At 37.7% G+C, this 13,179-nt stretch overlaps 1 protein-coding gene across 1 annotated transcript in view; it reads left to right on the forward strand.

The window, feature by feature from the left end:
• LOC306890188 (uncharacterized protein) overlaps positions 1 to 13,179 on the forward strand; it is a 64,423-nt gene that overhangs the window by 34,042 nt on the left and 17,202 nt on the right. Inside the window, exon 6 of the mRNA XM_079449743.1 lies at positions 6,254 to 6,376. Within this exon, the coding sequence (XP_079305869.1) occupies positions 6,254 to 6,376 (123 nt within the window). The remainder of the gene's footprint in view (positions 1 to 6,253; positions 6,377 to 13,179) is intronic.

Raw genomic sequence — 13,179 nt, forward strand, 5'->3', positions numbered from 1 at the left:
ATAAGGGAAAACAGCGCATTAATACAGAAAAACTCTCAATTCTCAACAGTTTTAGACGAGACCCTGCCCGGTTTGAGCTCTGGCGCGTCCGTTGTGCGACCGCCTTATGAATTTTCTCTGTAAAAGCACACAGTTAACTTAACCATCAATTAAATGAACCGTAAAATGATTTTGAATTTGCAAAGAAAACAGTTATGCCTTCACTGACTCCATTGCTGAAGGGAAGTTACAGAGTTTTTGAGATCTTTAAAACAATGTTAGAATGTGGGCATCACTTTTGCTAAACTAATGGAAACCAAGAGACTAACAAAAAAAAGTAGATTTATTTTGGGGATGTATGTAGAAGTGGATGGAAAAAGGAAATCATTGGAAGAGAGTGGGTGATTCCAAGCAGGTCATGATTCAAATAAAACATTGTTTGGCTGAGATAGGAAAAGGAAATATTTTCACTTTGAAAAATTGACACACTACCGTTAACCAGTTTGTTTTTGCTCCAGGAACAACCCAATATTTCCCACTTACCTACATTTTGTGATCCCAAAGTGCTTTATTGTGTGTTAGGATGCAGTACCGGACTCTAAATATAGAGCTTATGCTGTAAACAGTATTTATCATTGCTGTAAAGCCTCTGTAATTTAATAGATGTCTCACATCACTCGCTCTACCCGTGAGTTACAGTATGTTCTCTTTCCATCCCCAGTGTCCAAACAAAGGGCACTAAACTTGCTGATGTGGTTGTTGCTTTCCCAGCAAGTGGGATGCTGACCTCTGTCTCATTCTCTCTATGTGCCAATGCAAACTGAGCGAGCATCCCAGATCAGCCGTTTCCACGTTAACATTCACTGTCTGAACCAACACCTTCAGCAAGACCATACTGAGATGAGTTCACTACGCTGTGGGGTTTCGAGGACCAATGAGGCTTTCATCATGTTCAAAAATAGACTTAACAATAATTTAGCATGTTGTTTTGGTAGATAATGTTGGATTTACACTGGAAAAATAAAGGTGCTAAATGATGCCCAAAAAAACTATTTTGGCTGTATAGTTCAATAAAGAAACTTTATATTTCCCAGCACTGTGACAAGATTTTAGATTGCGCCCCTCCAATACAAAATAATCATTATTATTATTATTTAGATAAAAGTTATTGCAAATGTTTCTTTTCAATTTTGTCACAAAAAACTAAAGGTTTCGTGTGTTTTATATACAGTATATACAGTAGATCATAGCTGTGCCACACACATCGTGTCGTGCTAGTTTGGTTATGTCATATGTGGCTAATATGGTTTGAATCCAGCCTATGTTATGTCAAAGTCCGTTTACGGAAGTCGTGCCACTCGACAGCCATGTTTGCAAGTCCACAGTCATAGCACCTTCAATGGGGAAGGTCGATCTTTCTAAAATCGCTGCCAGAAATCAAAATAAAACAGCATATTTCCGATTAAAAATTCATCATGACATGAACCTTATCATAACTTTGGTTTGTTAAACTTAAATTGTGCAAACAAATCACCTTTTCCAGGTCGTCTCATTTACTCTGCCTGCGCACAGGGTGGCAAACTCCTCACGAGGCGCCTTCCCAGAGAATTGTCAGTCATTACTGATTAACGATTGGCTCGTTTTACTGGAAGGTGGGACTTCCTTCGCTAGAGCGGCCATCGTAAATAGGCAGTGGTGCATCTTGTTAATGTTAATATCTTTATTTACATCCCAGGCATTGTTACACTTCTTTTTCTCTGCCATAAAAAAAGTCTTAATATTATTGCTTAAAAATTCCTGCAGCTCAATTGATTGTGCGTTGCATTAGAAGCACAAGATAGCACACATGCTGACAAAATATACCTTGAACGTTGGTTGCTTTGGATAATTGCATCTACCAAATGCATGAATCTAAAGATTATACTGTTGTGTGTAAGACGCATGTACAAACACTCAATAATTGACATTGAATTGAAGTGTTATATCTGTGTTAATTGTTTGCTATAAGTCTTCACACACTTTTCTAACATGGCTTCTGAGAGACCCAAAATACACAAACTTGAACAAAATGCTGATGAATGCAACTTAGAAAAACACCTGGAGCAGGAAAATGTGGAGCTGTGACATCTGATCTTTCTGAACGAGGGATGCTTTCATGTGTCCTTAAGGGCCGAGGCAAGACTTGGAGATATCTCACAACATCCATCACCCCAGCAGTTTGTCTTCATCAATCATCTTGCTGTTTGTTGACCATAGCAACAGGATGTCACAGTTATTTTTATGGATCTTGTTATTGGGGTCTGCCCTCTCACAGCAGGAATTTCCTCCATGCAAGGCATCATGGGATGTGTGTGATGTGTGTTTGATCATGTTTCTGACGTAGTCGCACTCAGGAATCTTTTGTGGCATGAAATTATAGAAATCGTGACATCTGTTTTAAAACTCTAGCAAGCCATTGCGTTTGATGGATCAAATTGCAGTTGTAGTCAGATTGCCAACCTGTTAAAGGTTTGTTGAAACATTCAAGACAGCCAAAGAGTTTATCTGTATACTAAAATGTAAATAATACATGGTTGAATCAAGAAACAACAACTTACACTCTAGGCAACCTATCACAAAAGACTTGAAAGTTATCTCAACCAACTCAAAATATTATGTTGATATCCTAAATTCTCACTACATAAATAACTATTATCAACACTCTGTCATGCACTAGGACCTCAACACTGAAAACACAAACCTCAAACATGCTTCTTTAAAAAAGCAGCAGCATGGAAAAACAAGCAAACATTTAAATGGAATGTTTCAAACCTGATGACTAGCATGAATGTTGAGTACACGTGATAAAACAATAAATGCGGAGCTCAGATGTAAAAGCCGATGAACGCCACCTCAGCAAAACCACGTTCTTAGGACGTCTTGGCAACGTTCCATTTCTTAGTTGCTAATGTTCCAGAAACGTCAAAGCCACGTCCTCAAATAACGTTGTAAATTAATCCTATGGAGAACGTTGTAGTGACGTGATGTACTGATCTTCAGATAACTTGGACGCTGGTCATTAATGAAACTGGTCATTTCTATTTATAATATTAGTATTTGGAGAATTTATGATCAGAGTAAAATCTGTTATATTGTCACAACAAATGCTTAAAAATCCGACTTTTCACAGCTATTAAACTGGAGTTTAATTAAATACAATTTACTTAATGCGCGCTTCTGATATGTGTGCGTCCAGCACAATTTCTCTATTCGTAAAAGAGACGCTCACACTCATCATTTAAACTTTAACGGTCATTTTGTTCAGCCTGATATATTACTTTAGTGGTTTATTAATATTCTTTCTTTACTTTATACCTTACAGATGATCGATTTGGCGCAATAAACACACACTGGTTGTGAGTGTAACCAAATAAGCTTGGATTAAAAATTCCCCTAAATTTATGTGGTAAGACAAGAATATAATGTTAAGCTTAAAAGATAAAGAGTCATTCATCTGTCAATAAATATTTACATTTACATTTAGTCATTTAGCAGATGCTTTTATCCAAAGCGACTTACAGAGAGTTCGGGGAGGAATAAGCGATATGTCATACAAAGAGCAATGGTACAATAGGTGCTAATATTTGCTTTTAATCCTCTATATTGTGTTGAAGTCTTTGGTTGTTTATGTCATCTACTTCGGCATCTAAATAAAATGTCTGATGCTCACAGTTCTGTGTTAACGTTCATCAATCGTTATACTTTGTATAATATTTGAATAGAAAATTACTCAAATTAGGCATATAATTGAATCTTTAACGCACATGTTAACTCACAAAGGATGTTTTTAAATAAAATTATAAAAACGATTTTAGCAATGTGTCTGTTTGGTCGTTGGGACATACTCGCCAAGTTCCAGATATTTGGAAAGTGCTGCAACAAAGATGATCCATTCCAGGTAGGCCTACAGTCTTCAAATCACCATATCCCAACAATGTACATTGTAAATTCGCCACAAAGAATACGGGAATCAAAAAGTTGCTTCGCTGGACGGTATTTGGTACGTCGTGGCGAAAAATAGGGTCCAGTCCAGGTATGACGTCACAACATAACTGGGTTAAGTGGGATTGATTGGATCAATTTTGATAAGAGATAGCAATGTCTTGGCAACTATTTACAACAATCTTATCATTAACATTTGGCATTCATTATGTATTCAGAAAACTATGGGTGTAGCAGTTTCGATTTGGTTTCTGTATATCTTTCTCAAGAGCTGCCTTTAATAAGCAACTGATGTTATGTGGCATTGGGTGTTCTAACAGACGGATGAATGGAGCTCGAATCAGTGTTTTCTTGTCTGGAGACGCAGCTGAAGTTTAAGAGTCAAGGTCACGCAGACCCCTCGCCTTCATCTGTCAGCTCCTTTTGATCTGCAGACGCTTTCCTCCGTCTTTCTGCACGCTCTGCCTTTAACACGGGGTCGGAGGTCACAGTGGGGCAAGGCCAAAGAAATCTCTGCCAGAAAACTCCTTCTTTCTTCCTCGAGCCTTTCTTTTGTTTCTTTTATCATACTGTGAAGTAGAACAGGCCAGTATGCGGGTGTATACAGTGTCACAGTATGTACATGTCAGCTGCTAGAATGCTTCATCGGAAGTTACATTTGTGTTATTATGTAAAGCACAGAGGGCTGCAGAAACATAGAAGGGTGTGTCCTAAATATGATGTCAATATGATGATTATGTACTGTAATGTAAGGTACGGTATAGTTTTTTTGTGGTTGCGTACGCATTTGTTTATACGAATCTGCCAAAAGAGTTGAGGCTGACGTACATTTCTTATTATATTTATTGATAAACCGATTGTTATAAAGATATGAGAAGTTTAAAGAAATATTGATCCAAACTTTAAAATAAAACTTTAGAGTTGATCAGTTACATATGTCAATATCCACGCTCAGCTCCTGGCCTAATTGGCAGCCCATAGGTTGCCATGTTGAATCAATGTTTTGAACAGAAATGCAATAATGTCAGGACCCTTCACGGTGGGGGTTTCAATTTGTCATATCATAAACAGGTGCTAAACATGAGGATTAGCGGTGTTGTGATCCACGGTCTTCCCTTAGATCGTGTTATCTGAGTATTGGATCCCCAGCGCTTCTGTCAGATTGAACAACGGGGCTCTTGTGCTGGCCACGGGCGTCTGCAGGGCCCCAGACCTGGTCACAGGTCATTGATCAGTGTGACAAGAAAACTCTGTCTGGTTCTCTTTAGAGAGGGGCTGCCTGGAAGCAACTGCACATTAGAAATGGTCAAAACTATAAGCTCTTCGTGCAAGAAAGTCAGAGAAGCTTTTTCATTTTTTTTACATGTAATGCATTCTACCTGAACATTATTTACTGTAAATGAATGAACCTTTGGATAAAACAAATGCTTAGGACTTTTAGTGTTCCTGTCAAAATGTTGCTTATGCTTTTAAACTTTTTAATTATGAAATACTGTGTTGTCAGTGTTTTTTCCATTTCCTGAAAAACGGGAATTCGGACCTCTGAGGTTTTGGAAGAACAGCAACATTTCCATTTTACCAGCTTAAAGGGGAAGTTCACCCCAAAATCAACATTGTGATTTTTTACTCACCCACATGACGTTAAACATGTTTAGAGAACTTCCACCGTCTTCGGAGCACAAATAAAGATATTTTGGTGACATCCGAGAGATTTCCAGGCCGCCTCATAGACATCATGGTGTCAGTTTTTGCCAATTTCCAGAAAAGTACTAAAGACATCATTAAATTGGTCCATCCGCTCATCCGTTGAATTTTTTTGAAGCGACGAGAATGCTTTATGTGCGAAAAACAAACCAAAATAAAACTGACACCATGATGTCTATGATGAGGCCTGGAAATCTCTCGGATGTCATTTGTGCTCTGAAGATGCCGGAAGTTCTCTACACATGTTTAACGTCATGCGGGTGAGTAAAAATCACACAAAGTTGATTTTGGGATGAACTTCCCCTTTGATGATGAAAGTCTGGTTAAATACAATAATAATATAGTGTTTGTTTGAGCATACAACCAGCCTTTGATCAACTCGCCAAAGCAACATATTAACCATATTCACAAACAATGCTATACATTTGGAGTAGGACTTTTTGTCAGATCAATGGCAAATGAAGCAAGGGTTCGGGAAAACTGTCCTTACTTTCTAAGTTTATTTGATGGCATTTTTGATCTTTTTTTCTTCTTTATTTACTTTTCATTTCTCAGTCTTGTTTACGTTCTTTTTGTCTGCCTACTGTAGTCACTGTTCCATCGGATACAGATGGACCCCATGGAGAAGGAGTGGTTGAGATATGCGGCTCTGGGAAAGGCTCCCGCCCTGCACTTGCTCCTGCAGCAAGACAACACACTTGTCTTCAGAAAGGTGAAACTGCACCATCTAACCCTCTGCTGGTCTCAGATTACTGTTTCCATGATAACCAACAATTACATAACACACATAATTCCTTTTCCTTATGAACCTAATCCCTCTTTCCTCCGGTTATAACATATTTATTCAGTTAGAACATTTGCTGCATATCTTCTAGGTAAAATCATGGGAAAATTGATTTTGAACAGTGGGTCTTAATCAATAGTTTCTGTCGCAGTGCATTAGCATTCTTTAGCTGCTGACTGACAGTTTTTATAGATTTGTTATTGCATGCTAATATCATAGGCTAGAACAGGTGAAAGTATAACATGTAAAAATTGAAGTTGAAATGAGGTCAATTTTGATTTCCCATTTGTATTCCCAACAGTAAATAGTTTTGTGGTTGCATGGATGTCTTTGCTCTATTGTAAAGGACAAGATAATTGTGTTGAGGATTATGTTACTGTGCCGAACACTAAAATGTCCCTGTTTTGAAGACTTTGATGCAAGATGAAAAGAATCCGACAGGAATGGAGTGTTGTTTAACCAGGAGCGTTCTGTTGCCTGATAGTGTTAAGGGAACCCTTTAAAGGTGAAATGAAAGAAAAATAAAACATGCTGACGACTTCCAGATATTGTTTGTCCCCGGATGCAAGCGCAACCTGTATTGGCTTAACTTCAGAAGCCTCTGCCCCAAGGCTGTGTATTCTGCCACTTACGTTACAATAACACACACTTCCCAAACAAGGAACATGGCTGGACACAGCAAAGGGGGGAGAAGGGGAAAGAGAAGAAGGTGGTAGACTGGTTGTCTGGTTGTAAATCATCACATATGTGCCTGGCAGCAGCAGTGGGTCGCGGCTCTACGGGAGAGAAGCCCAAAGCAGCAGCTCTTATTAAATTTCCATGAAGTTTAGTGAATATTTGCGGCGAGTGAGGATGACAGGGAACGGCTGGTGCTGCTACGTGCTTGCAGCACTGCTGTAAAACAGATGACAACGGCATTTACCACCTCTACCACCTCTACTACTATCTACTTTTACCAGAGGCTCTGTATGTTTAAGAATTATTGAGAAATTCTTCTATTGAGAAAGTTTGTGCCTTTAAAATTCAGGAAAATGTATATAATTTTAACTATTCTCTAACCTTTAAATTGTTTCATTTATGAATAATAGTAGCTAATAGTAAAACTAATAGTAGCTAATGGCGTTACCTAGCAAATACAGATCACATTCTCTATAGCCATTTTTGTTTGAGGAAAGAAACATTTGTGGTTAGATGCTTGCCTGCGTTAGGCCCTATTTTCCCAATCGTTATCATTTTATTTAGGTGATTTATGAAGAGATGTTATATAATCCGCAAATTAAGTAAACATTGCCACAGGGATCCGTTTGAGGAATTCCATCCTCTGGCAGATATTTTTTATACAGCAAATACATTTTCTGCTGAAGTGTTTCCACTTATTACGATCCCACCCACAATAAAGTAATCGAAAATGAAATATTCCAGGTTTTGCTGAAGTAATATTAACGCATAAATGTATAACTTTTTATAACAGCAATTAAATAATTTTTTTATAATAAACTTGCTACATGAGGAATACAAAGGAACGCTGTTGTTATTTGCTGCTTGGCAAGAGGGGGAGGAATATGCCGGGCCTCCAAAAAGTCCACATCCGTGTGTCCACCTGCACACTTGGATTGATAACAACAACAGAATGTTCTTTTGTGTAAGTGATGCTAACTCAGACATGAAAAACAGGACATTTCCAAAGAGCATGCAAGGTTTTCTTCCGTACCCTAACAATACATTTTTCAGACGCCAAACCAGTTCAAATTCATCTTTATTGTCTTTAAAGATAAGACGGGACACTCTCATCTGATCAGACTTCCGATGCAGCAGTCAAAGACGGACGTTTTTAGTTGGCCCTTTTTGCTCGTCCAGTCCCCCCAGGTCAACAGTAATGGCCAATGCTCTTAAGCAGGATCAGATAAAAGAGATAGCGTTGATGGGATAGACAGCATCTTATGTGGCCATCGCGATTGAGAGACAAAAACTCATAGGAAAGGTTAATCTTAAACCCTTATCAATCAATTACATTTGGCTTTGTGGAATTAATGGGATGGCTGGAATTGCTTGGCAGGATTGAAAGGGTTTGTGGGTTGAACTTGGCATTGGCATCTCTGGGGGAAATGAAGCTCTTTGTGTCTGAAGCATCACGGCCGAACGATTCAAGCACATCTCATAGAGGCTGATGCAGAGCGAGATAACAGCTTCTCAGATTAATTAGTGGAAAGAGCCGATGCCTTGTTCCCAATCAGACGGTTACCTTGAATCCAACGAGAATCCCGGCAGAAAACAGCGGTTCATTGAAATTCTGATGTGTGACTCTCTGCGGTACATCCTTTGACCATGTTTGATTTATGTGGCTGGGATGTTTACGATCTCATTACATCCCGTTTTCTCTTTTTACATCTACAGGACTTCGTCACTGTAAGTACACGTAGAACTGCATGCGTATCCCTCTTTTCATATCATTCTTAGTTTTTTTCCCGATGTTTTAGGCCAAAAGAATGTGAACACACAAACACCACACCATTTCCTTTCAAGAGCATTGAGCACAGCTTGCAAAGTCAGTAATGGATTTTTCACTTGACTTCTGAGGTGAGGATGCCGTCTCACTTTTATATTTGCATTTGCATTCAGGTTAATATACACTACCCAAAATCTATTGCAGTCACACTACTCAAAAGCGACTCTTTTCTGTTAATGTGTTTTCCAAATTTGAGAATAATAGTGAATGCTTTGTCTAGGATTTGCATTTTCATTTTATCAAGCTGCTTCTTGGGGTTTCACCTGAACAGGTCACATCTATTCTTGCCTATTGACTACTTAGGCTGTGTTCACATTTGACTTATTTAGCTGCTAGCGCCTGTTTTACATTATAATCCGAGTATAACCGTGTCTTCAAAAAAGTCCTGAGCGCCTTTTTAAACACCAGCGCAGCCGTCTTATTATGCAGCTCTTTTTGAAGTTGAGAAAAGTTTAACTTTTCTAAAAAAAAAACATCTTACGTCAAGAAAATTTTCACAGCTAACCAATGACAAGCGAGCAGTGAGACCTGTTGTTGCCATGACAAAATGCGAGCAGGGTCAAGCTTGAAATATAAAATGTGAGAGCATAGAGCATAGTTTTGTATAAATGTAAGTTAAATTTACATTTTCAATAACTTTTCATTGCATTTCTAGTGAACAAATCGGTATTTTAGTCTTTAAATATGTCAACTTTATTTATATAGCGCTTTTTAGCTGTACAAGAAAACATATAAGCAACACATATTAGGTTATGCAAGTCAAAACAAAAAAGGTGAAAACATAGAAGAAAGACACAGACACACAGATTCAGACACACTCACAAAACACTCCACACAACATGCACCAACACACACAGACACACGCACAGGGGCCATCACCTAGAACAACACACCCAAGATAAGGAGAGAGAAACACAGGTCGAATATTAAACAGACAATAGATTCCTATATCCAGTGTTAATTAAATAAAACTTACAAATTCTATGTGAATTATGTGAATAGTTATTGCAAAGCCACTCTCTGTTTATAATTTAAATCGAATTCCGTTACGCTGCCTATGAAGCCTGACTCTCTGAGCTGCCTTCGTGCACAAATGCTGCCTCTGACCTTGCCGGCTGATGTTTGTAACCACAACGCTTTTGTTTACTCAAAAAGCACCATCGTCAACTTTTCTTGTAAAAAAAGAAGTACGTCGTAAAAACGGCCTTATTGTTTGTTATTCAGTCCAAAACGTGATTTTCATAAACCTTAATACAAAATTTTAGTTTTCTATTAAAAGTAATTATCATGTTTGCACAATTATCTTCTTTTCTAGAAAATGTTTAAACACATTTTGAAGATCATGGGAAACATTTCAAGCAAGTGCCCCTGAACGTTTGATGGTAGTGTATATAAATATGAATCAAGTTGCATTAAAGTCTTATGAATTTTGTTTTGCCAAAGTGTGGCTCACTAACGTAATATTGAGTCAATCTTGCCATTGCTGTTGGGTGTGGACCATATATTAATAGTTGTATTGGGGCATTGTTATTCTGGAAATGAATCTGACTCTTGCCACAAAGTTGGAAAAACTAAATTCTCAGATTTTTATGTCTCTATGTGACATTAAAATGTGTCTCCATTGGACAGACAAAAAGGTGTGCACATACTTTTAGCCTCGAAAAGTGGGTTAATTCCTTTTGAAAGTGAGCAACACCTACATTACTGAAGGCAGAACACTTTCAAATTCAGAACATTATTGTCTTTTTGTATGTGAACATTTGGTAGATTTTTGTTATAAAAAAACTGACACTGACACTTATTTGGATTCAGAATGCTACAGGATTTTGATATCACAGCGAAGTAAATGGCCGTTAAAATTTTGGAGCCAATAGACAGCACCATCTCAACTGAGATCCCAATCCTCCTCAAAACAAACCATAATCAAATCCTGTCCTATAGACATATTTCTAAAAATGGACTATTTTGTGTACAAGAAATGACCATGATAAGGTATTAGTGAAGGCATTTGTTGTTCACTTTTATTTGGAACAATCCTACAATAACCTTGTCCTTTGTGGATGCAAAATGACCATGTATAATTCAACCAGTGTTGGAAACCCAAGTAGTGAATGTAAGGAAGTAGAACACCAATAGACAAGAACTTTGGGAGTGTTTAGATAAAGTTATCAATGGAGATGCCTATTGGTCAGCTGCGATGCTGTTGTTTATTAGAATATGACACCAAGGAAATCAGATTTGTAAACAATAACATCTAAAGGCTCTGTAATCTTCTTAAGAGAAATTAATGAAGGGAGGATGTGGAAATGAGTAAGGGGTGTCCTTTACCAGGCTGGACACTGATCTTAGGGCGATCGAATAACAAGGGAAGATGAGACGTGGATCTGGGGATTAAGCTTTGGAGATCCCACAGGAATCAAATGAGAGTTTAGCCTTTAGACTCACAATTTCTCAGCTTAGAGCCTGCTACCCCCAAAACTTCAAAAAACATTCAACGCTTTGAAATGGGAGTAGGTATCCATAATCCCCTCTGTGGATGCTAATCTGCGCACCTAGATTTTAGCTTTCCTTTAGCCTGTGCTTTACAACAATGCTCTTCCCCTCTCAGGCTGGTAAACTTTAGCAATGTGATGTGTTGATGAAGGTGGATTAGTATTCTCTTTGGAGTAGTGCTTTAATAAATCTCTTGAAGGACATTCCTTAAAGTTCATTGTACAGTACTTCATTTGCATCAGGACAATGCTTGATTCATGTTGTCTTCAATCACTTCAACGATTTCAATGGACTCTCAGGGGGTAAGTTTACTCTCCTAGAGTAGTAAGTTTAGTTCAAGTATATGAGTGTTTTTTCTAAAGTAAGTGATTTGACCGAAACACTGACTACTTGTACTATTACAAAATGTATGTGTTTTACCTGGTTGCAGTAAAACATGCCCGAACTATGTCTTTGGAACAGAATATAATTTTCCAACAAGTAGGTAGACCATTCCCACTTGAGCCTGGTTCGCCAAGACCTCATTAAACATCGTTCTGGGCCCATAATTCTCAGCATAAAAATGTGTGTTGTAACCACTCAGGATTGGTCAATTGTCCGTTGCATGGCTACCAATTTTTCTTTCATTGTTGAAGTTCACTATTGACCCCTTTGAAAAGGACACAGAAATATGTGGTCGTCCTCCCCAAAGTGTCCACTGTCTTGCATTACCAAGGCAATAACTGATGCATCTGTATTACAATCCAAATAGCTTTGTTATCTTCCACAGTGGAATATGAAACCATATTCGTACCAGATTGATCGGCACGAAATCCAAACACCCGGACGCACCATAGCAGCAGTATCACCACTTGCATTGTCTTCTAAAAATAAATCCTGTACATTTTCACTCTTGCTAAAAAATGTTAACCAATTTAATGTCCATGACATTCAAGCTACGTAAAAAATTGGTGCTGCCTTAGATTTTTATTTATAATCAAAACAACTTGGCTACACAAGTTATTTCAACTTACAAATGAAGAGTTTGGTTCCAAAATGATGATTCCATTAAAATGTTTCAAAAATCATGTTTTTTATTGTGCATTCCAATTAATATCAATCACACTGAAATTGTTTTGTTTTGATATAAGCCATAATAACTAAAAAAATACAGCTAACTAACAAAATAAAAACATGATTTTTGAAAAGTTATCTCATTTTGCAACCAAACTCTTCAAATTGCCTAGTGAATCTGTTGCTTTACTAAATTTTAATGACTTAATCTAAAAACATATCATATCATTTTTACAGTGTATTTTATCAGTATGTAAGATCTGCCAATGTTGTTCTTGTCAATGTCATTCTTTTATAGTTATATACAAATACGTTGATAGTTTATAAAGTAATAATTGCAATGCTAAGCTATTTAATTCATGCTAATGTATGTATTTGTTATACGTTTCCGTGTGGCAGCTTGATGATCATTGTGTATAATTACAGTGTAATGACACAGAAATCATTAGATTTGCAAACAGGCACTGCTCCAAACGCCTTGGGGCGGACATGCGCTGCTCCTCAGCTTTCAGCCAATAAGATCAGAGGCTTGAGATACTATGGTATAAAAGGATTAAACTCATGCTTAAGTTTTAGGTTTAGTGAATCTCTTTCACTCTTTATTTGCCTTTTGTTTGAGTACAGAATAATTTCACAGTATCGTGGGATAAATAATGTGATGATGCAATTTTACCAGTTC

This window comes from Barbatula barbatula, assembly GCF_947034865.1.
Source record: "Barbatula barbatula genome assembly, chromosome: 25".
NCBI lineage: Eukaryota > Metazoa > Chordata > Actinopteri > Cypriniformes > Nemacheilidae > Barbatula > Barbatula barbatula.